Source organism: Pungitius pungitius, chromosome 4 (assembly GCF_949316345.1).
Source record: "Pungitius pungitius chromosome 4, fPunPun2.1, whole genome shotgun sequence".
NCBI classification, from domain to species: Eukaryota; Metazoa; Chordata; class Actinopteri; order Perciformes; family Gasterosteidae; genus Pungitius; species Pungitius pungitius.
In genome coordinates, this window is record NC_084903.1 from 16,294,832 (window position 1) to 16,315,345 (window position 20,514).

The window sequence follows — 20,514 nt, forward strand, 5'->3', positions numbered from 1 at the left end:
GACGACATTCTAATGCGCCTACAACGCCACGAGAGTTGCAAAAACAACCAACGGGGGTCGGTTACTCAATGTCACCGAGTTTTACCACTGAGCAGGACGACAAAAGCACCTTTTAAATCGCCAATGTGGTTATATTTGGATAAATATAAGATCATTTCCGATAAGGTATGTCTGTGTTTGATCAGATCAAACTAAACTAAACCATTTTAGTTATCGTACCCAGCTAGCCAGTTGGCTAACGACGTTCATATACAGCTTTAGTCGGTATTATAAAACTGTTCAAAAAAAGATTTTTTGGACTAGCAGTTAATGATAAGCTATATCGATGTCACTTCAATGCCTGCTGTTCTTTACCGTTACATCATTGGTATTTTTTTTCCTCTACAATGCTTCTAGGCAATGGCCTCTTGAAGAGGTCCCCCAACCTTCCTCCCCTTCTCCTAGTTACAGCTCCACTGGTCCACCATGTCTACCCAGATATGGAGAGGGGTTGACCTGATGATGCGCTCTGCTTGCTGCCAGACCATCAGAAGTAACGTTAGGCCCTGTTTGCACCAAGCAGTGTTGGCCTCTGTGTGTCATTCTGGCCTTTGTGTCCCCGCGGCTCCTATGCTTCAGAGAAGGGCCTACAGCCTCTCTTCTGGTCCTGGTCGACCCACACTAGGTCCAAGCTCCGACCACCCAGGTGCAGAGAGGACTTCCTCCTCCTCAGCACTCACACACAGGAACTTGTCTGCCGTGGCTGTACAGGTAGGCAGTGGTGTTTGATCACCAGCTTTCTTTGCATTGCTATGGTCTTGAAGCTTTTTTAAATTTCTGGTTTCTTTATAATTGAGGCACACAACACATAGCTCTACTCAGCCCAAAATGTTCCATCCTAATACGTGTATAATTCTTGAGGTTGCCATGGCAATAGGAATCTTGAGTTGAAGTTAACTGAAAAAGATAATACAAATAAAACATTGGTTTCCAATATAGTGTTAGCTTCTTGCCATGAGATAATTTTGTGTTGCTGTCTATCTCTAGGGTCAATGTCGTCCCCTGTGCCGGTATGACTCCCTGGACCTTGGGGAGGTAGAGGAGAATGTACGCCGTGCTCTAGCCTGTAAAAAAATAAGACACTTCATAGTGGATCCAGACCTGGCTGAATTGGTAACACAGCATCTCGGACCTGAGAATGCTAGAAGTGTTATCTTCGAATGTAACCCAGGTGTGTACATGTACACAGAAGAATTTAATACATTTCTTCATGTTTGTTTGGTGTGCAACTTCAATCTTATTTTCTCATATATTTTTTGGTCAAATAGAGAAATACGTGAACATATAATTTATTTGCTTTTGCATAGTTTATTAGTCCTTTCTGTGAAACTCCAAATATTTGATGGGTTTTCTTTGTGTCTGTCTTTCGTAGGTCCCGGGGTGTTGACGAGGACACTGCTAAATGCTGGTGCTCAGAGAGTGGTGGCTCTTGAAGGGGATAAGTTATTCCTTCGTGATCTACAGGTAACACAAAACACTCTACATCAGATTCATTTTGGCCTCCTTAATGATTATTTCTTATTTAAATCAGACTATTTATATTTCAAATTTGATTTTTTGATTATTTATTATCTCCTACTTAACAGTTAATCAAATACATGTTTTCACATTGTAGGAGTTGGAAGGTCGCCTTGATGGTCAGCTGGAAGTGGTTCACTGCGACTATTTCAAACTAGACCCCATCGGTGTTGGAAACCTCAGACCCCCTGTAATGTACACTGACAAACTGTTTACTGACCTGGGAATATCAGAAGCTAGCTGGACTGATGGTGAGAAAAACTAAAATAAGACACCACTGTGTTACAAATTCAATCCTTCACATATACAAACAAAGAGGTTTCCTCTGGCTGCAAACAAATCGCACCACTTTCATATAGTAATTATTATCCTGCAGCTTAGAAGTGCTTTGAGTCCTAACCATAAAGATATATATTATATAACTATTTACATAGATTGAGATCCACATTCAGTGGATCACAGGTTTCAAACGTTAAGAATTAAAAAAATAAATTACATGCATTGTAATGACTTGGTATGTAGCTTTCACTCAACAACACACGTAACTGAATGAGCATTTTGAATTTCATAGGTAATGTATTCATCTGTGTCTTTCTAGATATCCCAGTGAAGGTAGTGGGCATCCTGCCTCTGCGTAATGAACGTGGCACGCTGCTGAAGATGGTTTACGCTTTGTTTGAACGGCAGTCCGTCTACAGATACGGAAGAGTTGAGCTCAACCTCTTCATAAGCGAGAAAGAATATCTGGTAAAAGAACTACAGCATTTTATTCTGTGCATTCATAGAAGTGAGAAAAAGTTTTAACATTGTTTATCTGTGTGGGGATGGTTACATCCATGCTCATGTTTTTTGTTTTCCTTTTGGGAAGCTTTAAAGCAATTCAGCTGTCTGTTTGACCACCCTCGACACGTCAATGCAACCTCTTAATCATCGGATGTGAAGATTGCATTGAAAGTGTAACCGCAGCCTTAGTTACTGCTGCCCCTGTCAGAACAAGCCTCAGCTTTCAAAGTCTGCCCTGAAAATGGTCATATTGCTTTTGACATCATAATCATTGACCAACGCTTAGGGAGACTTGTTTCTGGTTACTCAAATGATTTGATAATCTGATGCTGTGCGTTGTTCTTTGATCCTTGTGTATAATCAGTAACTGAACAATTTCTCCATCAGAAACTTGTATCCCGTCCAGGTGAAATGATGCAATACAGAGCCTTCAGTGTCCTCTGGCAGATGGCCTGTGATATTGAACTACTGCACAAGGTACAGTATGAGGCAGGGGGATAAATACATTTAGATGATTATGCTATAATAATATAATAAAACCAGAAGGGGGAAATCTAAACCATAGTTAACTGCAATTAAAAAAAAGTATGCTGAGGGTTATGCTACTAAAGCGTCCACGTTTGCACTCAAAAAGAGGTTGAATCTGATTTGACCTCCTAATTTTTCTCTGTTCAGGAGCCCTGGGAGTCATTTGTGAAGTCTTCAAAACAGAGAGTGCCGAGCTCCAAGAACCAGGTTAGGGATACTGCAAACTCTAACATCAATGTAAAGTTGATTGTCATTGTCTGTGAAATAAAACCTCTGCTTCTTTCTCCCCTCAGCTTCCCAATGAGCACTTGTGCCTGGTGCGTTTGCGTCCGCGGGCTGATCTGTTCTCTGGGGGCCTCACTCCTACCAATGCTTCAACTCTGCTGATGATGATCAAACAGTGTATGGCAAAGAGGAAGGTCAAGCTCATTGACCGGCTCAAGTAAGCATTACACAACTATAACATTTTGAAATATTGAAACAGTTCTGCAGTGCACACATTGGACAAATGTTGCAACAAAGAACTGCTCTTGGTGTGTCTGTAAGGCCTCCACTAAGTGCATCTAAGCTACAATGGGCTGTTCCAGTCAACACGTATTTCAACTCTATTTTCTCTTTCTTCTCCTCCCTCTCTTGTCTTTTCCTAGCCTGTGGTCTCCAGATAGTGGGAGTAAGCTGTTATCGGAGATGGGCATGTTGGAGGACATACTGACTGGTCATGTATACCCAGAGGAGTATCTTCGACTATTCCAGCTGATAGACAAGAGTCAGGAGTTCACACAGAGCTGGCTTTATGAAGAGATTCTGGAGAACCCACAGAGGGAGGGTTGGGGCTAATAATAGACACACAAGCGTTAGTTGTAGTTTTATACAAATTGAATACACAAGTAAAAGAAGTATACACACATGTATAATGATAATGTTACATTAAAACAAACAATATGTGTGATGAAAAAGACAAAAGATTCATGCAACATACAAGAATACATAAAAGTAAGAGGTGGAATGGATGCAGCAGGTCTCTGCAGTTAAACAATTAATATTGCATAATAAAGGTTTGCATGTCCAAGAACGCTGTATAAGAAGCCCCATGGTGCACCAGGTCATGCAAATACTATTTTATTTGGGAAATGTGCATATTATCCAATGATTTATGCAACTGCAGTTTTGCTGGTGACCGCAGTGTTGCAACCAAACCCTGCGTGTGTCTTTTATTGCATAGTTTTTCAAACAGAAGTAGCAATGCCGGAAGAAGAGTCTAGTCTTTGTATTTTTTTTGTATTCCTTAAAATTACTTGTGTAACGTTTTCAATGTCTGAAATGTCATGTATCATGGTTTGTGTAAATAATTTGTAATAAAAATATTAGAGAATTTGATAAATGGTGTGTGGAACAAATTGCTATAAGCCCTGTTTTTAATAAATAATTTAATTTCCTATGCTCTTATTTTGAATTTGAAATCAATTTATTTTCTTTTTTTGGTGGCATAACGTTCATAGTGTTTATGGTTAGTTAATGGTTTCACCCTATTTCCCAATGCAAACCGCTGAGTGAATCAAAAGGAAAATGAATAAAAACACACTGGCTTTAACATTACACAGTTTTAGAGGGGTGTTCCCGCCGCGCCGCGCACTGACGTGACGGCGTAGCAGCGGAAGATGGCGACCTTGCACCGTGAGTGCACCAACACTCAGTGCGGGCCCGGTGACAGCGACCAGCTCTCCCGGTCGGTCGGTATAACCTTCGTCAACGTTACGACAACATCTCCACCCCCCCCGGTGTGTGATCATTGATCCTTCGCAATCCAAGCAACCTGTTCGCCCGTAAGTACCGTGTGACTGGGGTTGTGGGGTTGTGTTTTTTTTGGTTCGTACGTTGTAAAGGTTTTTGCTAATGATTCGTAAGCTAGCACGCCTGTGGTAAAGCGAGCTGAGGTGTAGCGGTCCTTCCCGAGGTCTTCTCCGCAGTGTGGCGGACAGATGTGTCTACCATCTTTTTTGTTTCGGTTAGCTCACGTCAGTTAGCCAGCTGCAAATCATTAGTCGCTTTGGCGTCATGTGTTTCTCGGTTGGAATTCGAGTTATTATTGTAACGGGGGTTCTTAAACTCAGCTAACGTTAATCAAACGTTTTCTAGCAATTTGATGCAGCGGTTCACGCGTAGCTGTCAAAAGTAATTATACAATCAACACGACAGCGACCGAGCCATCCTCCCGTAACCCAAAGTACTTCATTAGTAACGAAACGTTAGCATTTGACCACGCACGTTAACGTCATTTAGACGGTCTGCTCACGGCTGTGTCTTCAACATCTGTTATTAGCTCACATTAAAGACAAACATACACGGAAATAATCACAAGACTAACTTTCTTTCTGAGCTGGTTGGTCACTAACGTTACGCATTTAACTCCGTGTAGACTTGTTGTTTAGCTTATTTGTAAAAAAGAGGTTACGGTTAAACATGAGACAAACAAAGTGGCGGTTAATGTCACGCTGTCCCTGTCTGTCTCACGTCTTCGAGGTGGCCTCTCACAGGACAGGTTGGGTTTCCTCCCTTGAGTTGGTCCTTTCGGCTGAATCCCCCCCCCGTTTGCCCCTTCTTCTGTCCTTCATTATTCATGGTCCCCCGTGGAGGAGGGTGCAGACAAAAAGAGGAGAGGACGGATGGTTGTATGGACAGGTGGCTCTTAGAGAGAGAGAGAGAGAGAGACATTAAGGGATACTGTATTGTTACGTTGAAAAACAAAACTACAATTTGCAAAGCATTGGAAAGATCACAACTATAATAACATCTGCATGTGTAAACTGAAGGCTGTTGTTGCGTAAGTCTTCATGTCCCAGGTGTTTGCCACAGGCTGGGACTATTTTATCCTCAGGAGGGACATTAGACGCTTGCAGTAAGAAGACTGCAAGTCCAAAGGAGCATCTCATACTGTACTTGCTTCTATTAGTATCTCAAAGCCTATGTCCTCTCAAAGGTCCTCTGCTCCCCTTGGGGACAGCTGTCCTGCTGATTTGTTCATGGACTCGTCTCCTGAGATATTTATCTGTGTTACTGCAATATACTGTTTGTATGATTGTCCCAAAGAGTATTTATAGGAATGTGCACTTAGGCGATCAAAGTGGTGCTGGGTTTCTTTGTCGTCGTCGTTGTTGTTGTAAATGAATGGGTTGAGTGTTACAGAGGGAAATGCAGGCCTACAGGAGGAACAATCAGCAGAGTGCTGCGGGAAACCAGGACAGCTGAGAATAGCTTTCATTAGCCTGGAATGGATGTAGAGGTTTGGGAATATCCCCAACATTAGTCAAACATTTGTTGGCTGTGTAAATGAGTGGCGATGGATTCGCTCATGCATGTTGACAAAAAATCAGGGCAAACCTTTAATCGATAGGTGGCGTATGTGTGTGTGTGTTTGTGGGAGGTATTTTCAATTAAAAATAATGATAGCTTTATTAGTATATCTTGAATCTGTCAATTCTTCTGTTGAATTTTCTTGCAGACTCAACTGTGTGAACATGAGTACGGCTGTAGAGGAAATACTGGGATTGTGCTGTAAACTGATATACCAGTTTCACAACCTCTTAAACCCGTTGAAAACGCCCTGCAATAAAACCTTTTCTTTTTTCCTTTTGTACAGCACTTTATAGAGTGCCGTAAGGATTGCATGTTGTTGATCTACTGTTAAACTAGTTAAAGAAAAATGTGAAACCACAGTAAATCTATACATTAATTTGGAGTAATATACTTTAAGAGGTGTGTAGGACTGCTACAAAATGTTTGAGCCTTAGTTGTTTTTTAATCTCTGGAATGATGCTAAACTGGTTTGTTTGTCCCTTTTTTCCTCTGTGTGGAGTTTGACTTTCTTTTTTTCTCCTTCTTTTGTCTAACTCCTTCTCATCAGGCTCGAAGAAGGACTTGTCTAATAGCCGGCACATACCTACATGCTGATAGCTCAAACGCTGTGAGGGGGTGCCTGATGGATCATGGTGGTGAGTTGTTTTTTTTAATGTCACTAAGGCACAATAAAAAATGAAGGCTCAACGCATTTAAGTCCGACAACCTAATAACGTCAATATGGATACTAATATAAAATAATATTAAACTGACAGCTATTGAGAACAGGGGAATACTGGGTGCAAAATGTTCTTTCTATGCTGTGGTTCCTTTGTCAGAAGTTGCAGCTGACCTTTAAGATAAGGAGTCATGGTCAACTGAAATATTCATAGGAATTTATTTGTGCTTTGTTTTTCTTACTTCATTCACATTTTGGGATACTTTATTTCCTCTCTAGGTCAGCTTGATAGGGAGGACATAGCAATGTCACAAGTTCAGGCGGGTGGGCCTGACCTCTGCGATAACCTTCCCACCCCTGACGCTGTCACTGCCCAAACCAGAAATCTCAACGAGACTAACGCGCTCCCACGGACTCAAAGCCTCTCGCCCTCACGAAAGGAAGAGGGAGGAGGACTCATCCAACAAACCTCTGTCAACAACAACGGACAGGAGGAGGAGGAGGAGGAGCAAGGAAAGGAGGGATCCACAAGAAGAGGCAGAGAGGAGGATGAAGAAGAAGAAGACATTGATGAGTTGATGAAGGGCGTAGAAGAGGACGAAGAATCCGAGGAATCAAGCGGTCTAATTCGCTGCCAGTCGCCCGACACTCCGATGACGGATTCCTCCTATTCAGAGACCGGTAGGCAACATCCACACATTAAAGACCGACAGTCGCACACAGCGTTTGCGTCTTCCTTTTTGCCTGAAGTAATACGTTTGATGGCCATTTGTGGGCAGTAGAAGACCAAAACAAGCTGACGGACACGTAGGCGGGTTGCTTACAATCCTTTTTCTGGCCACATGTTAACTGAAAGATCTTTAAACCCTTTTTTTAGTCTCCTCCTACCCCGCCTTTCCACTTGTTGCCGCTTTGTCATATGGGAGCATATTGTGTATTTATCGATCAATAAAATCAGTCAGCTGCATTTGCTAGGAACAAAGCTTCTTTAGATATGAAAGTGAGTGAGACTGAACTATTTATAAATTAGTCGCACAGTAAAACCATAATTATGAGCTATGCTTGTGACCGTACATTTAATGAATACATTGTCAATTGCAAACCATACTAGTATTCATGGTGTTAGCTAACCACTCAAATCACCACACAATCAAGCATTTAAACACGAGATAGAAAATCAAAGCCGTCACTGCCGAGTTCTATAAAAGGATTTATCTTTTAAGTTGAGAGACCCAATAAAATATGCAAACGTGTTCTTTGTATTCTGTTTATTCTGTTAGTGGTGCAGGAGAAAAATAAAATTCAGACAACTTAACCGGAAAAACAACAGGGTAACCAATTATAAATGGAGGATGATTAATACACTGATCTTTACAGTTTTATTTTAAAAGTAAACATGTCACTATTACTTTTGTTCAACTGTGTGTCCTTTTCAAACTTTTAAATGCCATGCCCTGGTTTTTTATTGATGTCTTTTAAGGACCCTTTTGTAACACCTTCTCTTGAATATAATAGTCAGAATTCTATTGGAAGAGTCCCGTACACACTTGTGTCCTCAGGAGTTTTACACAACTGTCTCAGCACGTTCACTGTGTGAGTTATTCTTTCTTTTCTTTGTAGGCAGTCTGTTGGAGACTCCGTATCCCTTCAGCCCCGGGACCAGTCCCGAGCCTTCCTCCCCCCTCATTCCAGCGGGTTGTCCAGAAACTGCACATGCTGCCAGTCAAGTCGAAATAAGTCAGATTAATGTCAAAGTGGACTCTCATAACACTGACTTGGTTGCCACTCCTATAACTTCAGACACCAGCCCACCTGGGCCTACATGTACCGTAGAAGACCAAATCTCAGAAAATACGGACTTCACGACAGGACATCTTGCCTCATCCACAGAGCCTGTGGTCAGCTCTGGGCCCACATGTACGAGAGGGTTTCCCTCAACAGCAGAGACGTTTACGGTACCTGCTTGCACCGCAATGCTCAACCCCGCCATTGCTTCCACTGCCATGAGTGCAACGGCTAGCCCCCTTACCTTCACCACGCGGCCCTCCATCCCCGATGTGGACTCCACGGCCGCCGCAGGAGCTACGACCTCAAACTGGGACCCCATTACCTCCACTCCAGTACCCGCCGGTTCCCCAGTCTCCACCTGCGCCACAGGGCCTGCTCCAGGCCCCGCCCTGCTGCAGTCCCTGGAGGAGTTGGCACAAAGAGGAGATGAAACCCACCTTCCACTGTACCTCCACCAGGTAACTCTTTTGTAGCACCACCAATCCAGGCCCTCACTCACCTTAACAATTACTTTGGTCTTTAACGGTTTTTGTTTATTTATTCTTACTGTCATTTTAGTCTCTTAATCCTTTACTTTCATACCATTAAATTGCTGGTATCCACTCAATCCAATTATTGGAATGACTTTTCCACTCTACCCTTCTCACACACAGACTTGCATGATTGGACATGCATGTTATAGGGTGTGTGAATATTTCTTGTCAGTTGGATGCACTGATGTTTCCACCTGTTGCACCTGAGCTATGCTTTCTTCAAAGTGCGTGCGTATGTGTATGTCGCCAATTCTACTCACACGTGGGGTATAAATGGATTAAGGATGTGCATTGCAATGTGAATGTGTTAAAATTACATCATTCTCATTTGTATTGAACAGTGGGAGAGCAAGAGCATATTTAAATGACTCCACATTCTAGCAGTGTATGAAATCATGTTATTTTTGGGTAAGACATTTCCTCTTAAAATCTGCCTGTCCTTTGCAATACTGTAGGTCAGCGTTATTGTGGTTGCAAGATTTTTATTTTTCATTGTATGACATTGTTGCTCAACGCAATTTAGATTGTAGACCCACTTTTCTACATTTGCCACACAAAACAACAATAAACCTGGAGGATGAATTGGGGAGTCTCTCCGTCAAAGGAAAGAAGCAGTTTGGGATTGTGGCAGTTCAGCAGCTCATACTTCTGTATCCTGTTACAGCAGAGAGAACACGTTGTGGCTCGAGCTGTTTTTGTATTTTAATATCCCCTGAGCTCTTCACAGATGCTCAGTACATGGGTGCCAATAATCCTCTGGGCAATTTAATCATTATCCGTAGAGCTCTCCAGTCCATAGTCGTACACGTCTGTTGTTCCAGTTTGCAGAACACGTTCTATTGAACCTTTTTGTAAATGTTGTCATGAACTTGGCATGTGAGTTTTGCCCCTCACAAATACCCCTAAGAAATACACCCTTTGAGGAGCTTTCTGATTATCGTTCTTTCACCTTCTTTGAGATGCTGAGTCCGCAGAACTCAATTGGAGGCTGCTAACTGGCTCCACTTCAGCCCCGTTGATGTATGCAGAGCTGTGTGTGTTTGCCTCAACCTTTGCTTTAGGTTGTTGTGGATTTCCACTCTTTGTGGACTACAATAAAAACCCAGAACGAATGCGTCAATAGTTACCTATAGAGGTTGTTCAGTGGTCACCGCCCCTCTTCGTAAGCAATGCAAAGAGCCTTTTGTGCCCTCCTCTCCTACTCCTCGCTCTCTCACACACACTTCTCTTGTTCTGAGATCAGCTGAGCAGCATGAAAGCGACACTCGCTGAAGAGAGGTAGCGTCATAGTCCTTCAGATTTTTCTATCTTTCTTTTCATTCTCTCAATTATCACTGTGTCTTTACTAGATGCGAGGGACTGGCTTATCTATTTTTTTCCTTCTATCATAGTTGTGTGTTAATGATTTATAGTGTCAGTAGCAGACCACGTATAGCCACGTATAGTGTGGTGTTTCTAACTTCCATATTGGTGTTTTTTCTTGTTGGTGTGTGTTTCTTGTTGGTGATCAAATTTGGGTTTTATACTGTGTTTATAAACATAAACCAGGCTACATGAGCAATGGTTTCAGTGGTGTTTCAAACCCATTGTGAGCTTTGTTTTCCTAATGGCTTCTGTGACATAACAGATGTGATAAAAACAGTACGATGAAATGCACTATATTAAAAGTTGTAATGTCTTTCTCTCTGCAGATTGCTGAGGCCTTTGTCCTCCACAAAGACTGTATCCTTGGTATTGTGTTAGTGTGTGTGTACTGTAGTTGATTGTGCTCTGCCTGCTACAAACTTATCTCCTGTGTGCCAACCACAATGTTTTTAATTATGCATTTTTCTATGGCTTCTTGTCTGTTTTCTCATTTCACACACTGGAGGGTTGCTAACGCTTCAATGTACAAACGGTGTGCTAAAAAATACACCAAGGGAGTAGAGAAGGTTTTAGACATCAACAAAAAAGGGTATGTGCGAAAACACTGATAGAGAATGAAGCATGAGAGTGACAGAATAGATAAGAAGAACATGAAGAGGGGTAATTACAGAGGGTGAGACAGAGAGATGAAAAGCTGCAGTAGCTGGTTAATGCAGGCTCACAAGGTAGAAAGGCGCACAGGAACATGGAGGGAAGACCGATACCCGGATTAAAAACAGAAAGCTATAATATGTTGCCAAAACAATGCACCCGTCAGATGAGGAAAGATTACAGGATTTAAAGGGTCATTTCCAAGTTCACAGTAAAATAAGGATTATCAGCACTCGTAAACAAATCATTTCCCTAAATTGGTTATAGTCAAATGAAATGATGCCAATCAGCTGAACTCTTCAAATGTTGTTGTTGATAACAACCTGAATTCCAAGACCTGCAGACACTCTCACAGTAGGAGACGCTCTTATATATCAGTCGATTTAAGAAAACACACCAGACAAAAGGGTGAACAGGAAAATACAAGAAAGCAAGCATGAATAAGAATTGGCAGTTTTGACACTTTCAATCGGAAGAAAAGGGACACAGTGGGAGGGAAGAAATCAAATAGTCAAAGAGAGGAGAGAGCTTGGTTTTCCATGTCAAGCATACAGAGACAGAGAGCATTTAACCATGTCAAAGACGGATTGTGTCCTGGCTGCTAGTATCCATAAACATGAGACTTCATCTTGGAATTCCTTTTTCCTTAATCTCTGGCCTGACTGCTGCGACTGCCCCCCACCCCCCCCTCTCCTCCCGCCTCTCCTCACTTCTCTCCCTTTGGCTCGGTCTGCTGTGATGCAGAGAGAGAGAGCTGATCTTTTTTTCTTTTAAAGCAAACCGTACCCTGTCAGACTTGTTTTACTGTGTGTGTTTATGTTTTTCTTAACTTGTGGTGTTCAGACCAGAGGGCTTTATGTTGCATCCAGTTAGAGAGACTCTATCACCAGAGAGTGTTGGACAACCTGAATGCACTACAAAAGCAGTGGGGTAACGTACATGCACACCGCATCAGACATCTTATGTAAATACATCACTGTAAAAATGTGTGTGCATATATATTATTTATTGGGATTTGTGCTCTACGAAAAGCAGCTATAGAAGAAGGTGTCTTACAATGAGGAATCCGTGTTGGTCACGCGCAAAGAATGACATTTCTAAGTTGTAGATACAATTACTTGTAAAATATATATGGTTTGTGTGCTATATAACGTCTGCACGTGGGCTTTACACATTGCTGAATATCATCCGTGTCACTGTATTTTCCCACATGCACAGCTATCAAGCACAAGACTACTCAACAATATTACTGTAGTCTCTATGTCTCCTCCATTGGATCCCGATAATGCATATTTAATGTAGTTTCAGTGATCATATAATTTGAATTTATTAATTCATAATAAAGCTTAGCTCTTAATGGCTACCTCGTTGTTGTGAAAATGCTTCTAACTTCCTGTATCTCTCTCCATGTCTCTCAGGGAGTCAATGTAACAGCTCTTTATTCAAACTGGATACCCAACACCTGGACACTCTAAAGAACATCTGCCGGACGCACAGACGGTCAGTCCGCATGCATGCATGCATATGTGTGTGTGGTTGGATGCGTATTGTCTAAGGGCCCAAAAATACTAGATGCACTTGCATTGTGGTGCACATAAAAGCTGCATCTGATTGTCCGCTCTACGTGCGTCAGTAGATGTTCAAGGTCAGGAAGTCTTATGCATTGTCCGTGAGACTCATTACATTCACACTTTTTCACGCACGCATCCATTTTTCCATACACTGAAAATAACAAAAATAGCAATAACTGAAAACCACATTTCATATAGAAAATAAAGAGATTAGTAAAGAGAAGTCCTATTTTGATAACAATAATCCAAAATGACCCTGACTGTCGCATCACTTCCCCGGTACATAAGTGCAGAGGGAAAGTCGGCTCAAATGACATTGTAACACATAAATAATGTCCTGCTTTGATTACCCTCATGAATTAAATACGCGTTTTTACCTTCAGAGGTTTGCTGGAATTGAAAAGGCTGTTTGCCCAAAATGAAATCTGAAAGCTCATTTTGAGTTTGATGTGATGGGGGAGGTATTTTACACTACAAACTAATCCAACATTTTCAAAACCAGAGTCATAAGTATATCAGAAATGTGTCGAGAGGGTTTTGGCTTGGATTTATGAAGTGGGTCAGATAACAAAGCTTCAAAAGAGGTTTAATACTCAATTGTGACAATCAACCAATTTGGCTTTTACACCGTTTCTATTGGCTGCACACAGTCACTCCACTTGCCAACTTGTCATCATAAAATCACTAACGTGTAACCCCTTCTAATTCTGTTGCCTTGGGAGATACAATTTTTTAGGTGACAGGTTTACAAGTTGATACCATAATCCAGAAAATGTTTATTTGATACATTTTTTTATAAGTTGATTGCTACTTTACTAAAATCTATGCCTGTCATATAGTAAAACACACTCTCAAACCACATGCACCTGCTTAATCTGTATGTTCCCAGACTCTGTCTGTGTGTGTGTGTGTGTTTCTCTGACTATAGGCACATACTGTATATCTTTGTGTGGGGTTAGCACTGCAGTGATGGTTTGAACACATGGTCCTCTGCTGCATCTGCACTTTCAGACATTTGAGCCATCACGCCGCTAAGGTTTCACTTCTCTTGACTCACACACACTCACACATGCGTTGTAGTAGCCAGGGAAATGTGTTTGAGCTAATATTAGATTGGTAGAGTAGAGCAGGGTCACCCATCTAACTTCTTCAAACCAAGAACAGACCTTCAATACTTGTACTGTGTCAATCTCTCCCTCTCTTTCTCTTCTGTTCATAGACCGGGACCTAGAGATGCTGTGGTAAGACATTCTTCACTTTTGTGTGCGTCTGAGTGTATGACAGAAAAAAAGTACACACTTGTAAGATGAAGGCAGAATCGCAGTGCAAGTGAATCAATGACATCATGGTAACCTATTGCATGTAAAATATCTATTAAATATGGTATTTACTCTGCATGTACCCAATACAATCATATTTTAAATAATTAGTAAACTGTCTAGTGTATGTATTACAGATATTTATTTGTGTGTCGGTACAGTGTGCATCTCTGGACCTCTTGAGGCCTACATTTGAAGAAGGTAGTGCATTGTCGTTCCTTACTTCAGGTGAGTGAGTAGGTGTCTTTATTTCAAAGTAGGTCCACTTATTGGCTTTAATTAGCTTTCAACCGAATGTTATAAAAATGATGCAGCATATTTAGTTTTATCTGAAAGTTTCCAAAACAGTTAATTTGTGGACCGCTAAATGAGCGGCTATGTCCTCCATGTTGCTTTAAGCCAGGGGACAGCTGGTGGTCTGCAATAAAAAGTATCTTGTTAATAGATCAAGAAGACGTGTCTCCATACTCACTCAAGGGTCGGTGCAATCAACCAAAAGACAAAATATACATGTTCTCTCCACATAATATATCTAGACTAGACACTATTCTCTCATTATCATATGTCAAATTTGACTTTACGTTTTGCTTGACCGTAAGTGATGCTCAGACTTGACAGGGAGTCATCTCGGAACTCTTTTCCATGTAATCCATGGGTCGGTGTTGAGCCCCTCCAGTGGGTATTTTGAGAGCAGTTCTCCATGCATACAGCAATGAAATCACCACCACTTTAGACCATTCATTGAAGATTCTTGTCACATTAACTAGGAAAAGAAGGCACACGTAAACTAAAAAATACAAACAACACCTTTCCTACTCTCTGTGTGTCTTTTAGCTCCAGTCCATCGGGTGGATGAAGGGATGGAACAAAAAGCTCCGGATCCCTTGCATTATCGCAGCCATGCGGGAATACCTTCCTTTAACTTGACGGATGGGTTTCATTCCCCTGATGTCTCAGAGAAGGCCAGGTCAGACCCAGACAAGGAAGTAGAGGGTGATGTCTGTTTCCATAGAGACCAGGCGACTGACAAGCATAGCGGCCAAAGAGCGGGAGGAGAGGCAGGAGGAGGGGTAGAATACACCACTTCAGTCAGAGGAAGTGGACTACACCCCTCTACAGCTGGAGAAATAGACCAGTCCAAGCCTGCAGAGCCGCAGGGAGGAGATTTAGGTCCCACTCAGGAAAAGGAGGCAAAGAGGGACGAAGAAGAGAGGGAGGTGAAGGAGGCAGCCGAGGCTTCGGAGATGGAAGATGAGCACAAGAGGCAGAAGGGACAAAAGTCAGTATGTCAGAAAGCTCTCCCAGTTGACACTCTGGCCAGTGGGGCTGATGTGGAGCTGCACCATGAAGCCCCAGCTGAGGAGAAGCTGCATGAGGAGATCCAGGTACACATCAGAATTCTTAAATCAAAAAAGAAATACAGTGAAATGCAATACATATTATAAGTCTGTTATTTATGTGATTTCCTAAATTGTGAAATTACTTTGCAGTTAAACAGTGTCACCAGTGCCAAGACCAGTATCCTATATCACTTTTGTTTTTCTTCTGTTTATTATGTTTGCATTGCATTGAGACCGTCGGCTCATACTAACTACTTAGTTCCTCTATGTCTTAAGCCCTTGTTGCTTTTGCCGAAAATACAAAATGTATCACTTCCTTTGATCCAGATTACTATTTCCATGAAACAACCTTCCCATCATCATCATTGGTGAAACCACTTTCACTAAAACACACAAGTTTTAAAGGCGTCCTTGCAAATTGTGTTATCAAAATAGAAAGCGACAAATTGTATTACTACTACATTTGTCTATTATTATGTAAGTTATAACTGTCTTTCATTATCACTGCAGGAGAGCCCTAAAACCTGCCAAGAGACCTGCCTGCCCCAAGAGGCTCACACCAATCAGCATGAGCAGAATGAGGAGGTGAAAGAGGATGATGAAGATGATGAGGAGGAGGAATACGATGAAGTAGAGCAAGTTGATTTAATTAAAGAAGCTTCCTCACTGGATGACATGGCTAAACTCATCACTGTAGAGGAGGTTTGTACAATATTACTCTTTGCATTAGTTGAGGGGTAAGGGAGAGTAACTTTAATTTGCATTAATGCTGATGTGTGTTTATGTAATATTAGGGTTGTTTCTTCAAGTGTTCATATAGCCTGACACAATTTCACATCACATCTGTCTGTCTCAGTCTCTAACGTTATAACTGTTTTATAGACAAAAAGACAATGCATTCAAAAAGTTATCTTAAAGCTGGCGATTTGACAAATGATTTCAGGTTTCTCTCTGTCTGTATCAAGCCTCTCTTTATTGGACAGCGTAGTGAACTGCTGAGCAATCCTAATGGTATTATGTAGCCATTACTGTGGTACCTGAGACTATGTTTTGTAGATATGCCGACATTTAAACATTCTACACTGAGAAAAACAATCTATTTAGAGAACTGGGTGCAGATGCAGGGTGTCCAGCACCTTCAGTTTCAGCATATTGCAGGATTACTCTGTTATTATATATATTTAGACGTTTCATACATGAAGCAGAGGCATAGAGAACTGTTAGTAATACTTATACTGGGACCTGTAGTACTTCTACGCAGCCTGACATTTGGGGCTGGGAGGGGTCTGCTCATTGTGCAGGAAGTAGCATTTGTTATTCAGCTCTGCACATGCTATCAGATGACTTCATTATGGATAAAACTGCTTGACAAGGAACTGGTAGTTTCATCTCACAATAAGTTCTCTGCCTGGCCTTGGCAGGTTACCAAAGTTCATTTACAATCTGTTGTATATTTTGAGCTATTTTGCGTTGAGTTTGAGGTGATAGTTGGAGGTCTGATGTGCAGCTTTTGCCATGGAGATGTGTCCACAGTGAGATTTAAAGGTTGAATATGGCTCATTCTGCGACATACTGACACCTTGTGGACATGGCTCCTAAAATGGAACCTTTTATAAACATATACACTACCTCGCTATTGCTTGTATATGAAGAGGAAAAGCTAGATTAAACTATAATTAGGTATAAATTAGAGAGCAAAAGATAGACTGATTTGAAACATCCACATAACTAACGTTGCATGGTTGTGTTTTTTTTGCTTGCCAGGTGTCCCCTGCCTCCGGGCTTGTCTCCATATTGAAGAAGCGACGCGTTTGTGTGGACACCATTAGTATGTCTACCAGCACAGAGACCCGACCTGACAAAATCACTGCCAAGAGACGGGTCCGCTTCAAAGCCCCTGATGATGGCTACGATCAGGGTGTGTTTGTGTTTATTGCCTACAAGCCAGAGATTCTTATCCCTCCATGAACATGGAAAATTCCCTAATGTATTGCCTCATTATGAGTTAGCCAATTTGTAATCCTGAAAGGGTTCAATTTGAGGCAAGGTAACATTCACTACATGTCAAACTCATTGTAGCAACAATATTGTCACAAAATTGTAGATAAACACTATAAAAGTCTTATCTTTATTATTGATATAATGCTCCCTCTATGTATCTTTCCCTGTAGATGTTGGCGGTGGAGACTCGTGCCTGCTTCTCTTCCTGCTTTGTTTAGTTACTGTAGTGATCAGTGTGGGTGGCACCGCGCTCTACTGTGCCCTGGGAGATACCCACTCCTCAGTCTGTCAGGATTTCTCCAGAAACGCAGACTTCTACATTGGCCAGTTGCAGAGCGGGATAGCTCAACTCCAACTCTGGTTTGCTCCCGGGTCATAGCAGCATACGATCTCTTCTTCATTGTGGAGCCAGCGGCCTTATCGCTCATCACTGCAGGCTCCAGCGGTCCCTGCGACTTCCTGGGACAGTGTTCCATGAGGTAATGGCCCCGGGCAGCTACTACACTCCCTGCCGCTATGTTGAACAAGTAGCTATTATGCTGCCTAATTAGCTAAGCATTTATATCAGATGTGATTGGCATTTGTGAGCCTGCTCTATTGCATTTTTAATGCTCTTTCAATCCAATCCCAGGGTTCATTGAGCCATAAAAGTCAAAGGTCAGTACAACACTAGTTTGAAAGGGAAAGTAGAACAGACAGAGAGAGTATACCTGGAAAATGGAGACGATGTAACTGCTGCGAAAGAAGTGACCTACACTGATCTCAAGCTAGGTTTAGAAATGTGACTATTCAGTGTGCGATTGAACGCAGATAAATGGATGCAACTGGATCCACTGACGTCTCCGAGACTGAACTCCTCCAATTTAAGAACAAAAACAAAGTAATAAATGCTGCAACCATACAGAGATAAAGAAAAGTCTGCATAATGTATAGTTGGTTAGCTGGGGGGCACAGAGAAGCTCTCTGCACACACTGGAAGTGGCTCAATGGGGATTTTACAAACCGCTGCACCCCCTGGTGTTGTTTTTATTGTGGATTTTTTTTAAATCACAAATGAAATTTTAAAATGGACACACCATTCTGTGGTTTTCTACTTAGAATGAAATCATGTCCTAATCAACCTTTGGATGAATGTTAAACTTGTGGGGTATTTGTGTATTATTTGTGTCGCTGCCCTTTTCTCTACAACGTTTTGCAGTGAGCTTGAGACTAATAGTCCAATCTTCCCCTTCATGGTGTTCAAAGAGGGGAACTTAGCTTTGTGTAGCATATGCAAAATGTACAGGAACACCGTGCACCTCTGTATATATCGTCAATAGAATATTTAACATGTTGCACATAAGACTGGTACGATTCTTTTTTTAAGATATTGCAATATTTTTACAGTTGTTCAGTTAGTCCTGGACTAAATTTAGATTTTACATGATTAGATTATAAACCCAAATATCCGGTGTATTCACAAACCTTTTCAGGTTCATTGTGACCAACGGTTATGCACAGATAACTTGCAACAGGAAAATACTCAAATCTTATGCGGGTCTTGTTAAGTATGGAATATTTCTGTAAAAAAGATTGATCATTGTACAATTAGTTTAAGAGCCAATAATCATGCTGTGTACTCTTTGTCAGTAAAGGGCCTCAATGTTGACCTTGTGACATTCAATCTTTACCTTTTTTATTTTTTCCAAAATAATTTGTTGCAACTCAATGGTTTTTGCGACCACTTGGTCTCCTCAAAGACTCTTCTTGCTAGCATTGCTCATTTCGGCTTGAACTAATCTAATGTGTTACATCTTAAAGCTAACCATTTGGGTCGTTTTCCTGCTTGATCTCACGTTTTGCCTCAACAGGCAGACATACTTTGTATGTGTCATTTCCAAGTTTTGCAATGTTTGTGGTCCTGTTAATTAACTTTCCTCTCGATGCCATAAAACTTACCCTAGAAAATCCATACATCTCACAAAAGTCTTAAATGTCAGGATGTAAAGACAAAAAACTCCATTATAGAGGTAAGACTCAAGTGTCTTAATTATGCATTTTCAGTAGTTTAAGATATCTTTTTCTTACTGTGTGTCGCTTACAAAAACCTGAACTTTTGTTTGAGTTAAATCTCTTGGGGTTTAGGGTGTAGCAGATTGATTCTTGTTTTTATTTGCATGTCGTCTGGCTGGTTCAGATGGCCAGATAACCTCATATTTAATCTTCTAGATTATTTTAATTATTTATAACACAAGAGTTCTCTTGTGCAGGTGGTAAAAAAAGAATGCATTTGTTTTCTGTGCTTGATCATTTTCATTATACATCAGATGTTCATCTCTTGTTTCACCATTGTTCTTAACGAGGCGTTTTAATCCTTCGTCTATAAACTAAATCTTCTGAACAAAACATCATGGTTGTTTATTATTCATTAATGTTCCCTTATGAGGAACTAGTGAGTTCATGCTACTTTTTGCCCTAATCATCTTCCTCGACTGCTAAAATATTCATGATTCTTCCAAACTCTTTTGCTCAATTGTTTGTTAACCAATCTAGTTTTTTCATAAATAGTTTGTCATGTTTTTTCTCTTTGTTTCTGAAGATTGTAATAATGAGTTTATTTCCGTTATGTCTCCGTTAAAAGCCATTGAAACAAAGTTTCTGTTAGCCTCCAATCTGTCTCTCCTGCAACAATACCGGTAATCTTATTCATACATTTTGAACTTTATGTCAAGTCTTTTTCTATGTACAGAGCTTAAGAATGTACTGATGCAAGCAGGGTAAATTAGACTGAATTACACTATTTTCAAGTTTGATCTATAGGGAAAAATCCCCTTTTATCGTCTATGTGCTAATCCTCCCATGTCGAGGACATAATTAATATTGTAAAACAAGGACTGTGGTCACACTTTTATTGTGATTTAAAGTCCTGTTGTTCATTTACATGTAGCTCAATAGTATAACAAATATTTTATGACACAGGATGCATGTTTAAAATTGTAAAGTGTTATCATCAAAAGTTATTAATTAGTATCTTATTTAGCCTTAGTTGTCAATGACTAATAAGGCATCAAAAAAGGTAATGCAAAA

At 41.0% G+C, this 20,514-nt stretch overlaps 2 protein-coding genes across 2 annotated transcripts; both read left to right on the plus strand.

The window, feature by feature from the left end:
- Nucleotides 1-27: 27 nt before the first annotated feature.
- Nucleotides 28-4,235, plus strand: tfb2m (transcription factor B2, mitochondrial). The gene is made up of 10 exons (XM_037455040.2): nt 28-165; nt 397-750; nt 1,027-1,210; nt 1,412-1,503; nt 1,655-1,808; nt 2,156-2,304; nt 2,728-2,817; nt 3,016-3,075; nt 3,162-3,310; nt 3,516-4,235. The coding sequence occupies exons 2-10, from the start codon at nt 466-468 to the stop codon at nt 3,703-3,705; spliced, it is 1,353 nt and encodes a 450-aa protein (XP_037310937.2). The 5' UTR covers nt 28-165; nt 397-465; the 3' UTR covers nt 3,706-4,235.
- A 228-nt stretch (nt 4,236-4,463) lies between these two features.
- Nucleotides 4,464-20,075, plus strand: cnsta (consortin, connexin sorting protein a). Its single transcript, XM_037455020.2, has 13 exons — nt 4,464-4,691; nt 6,770-6,857; nt 7,160-7,561; nt 8,501-9,126; nt 10,893-10,923; nt 12,061-12,147; nt 12,636-12,717; nt 14,008-14,029; nt 14,269-14,335; nt 14,942-15,492; nt 15,958-16,149; nt 17,212-17,365; nt 17,619-20,075. Exons 2-13 carry the CDS (start codon nt 6,845-6,847, stop codon nt 17,825-17,827), a joined length of 2,436 nt encoding a protein of 811 aa, XP_037310917.2. The 5' UTR covers nt 4,464-4,691; nt 6,770-6,844; the 3' UTR covers nt 17,828-20,075.
- Nucleotides 20,076-20,514: the final 439 nt, after the last annotated feature.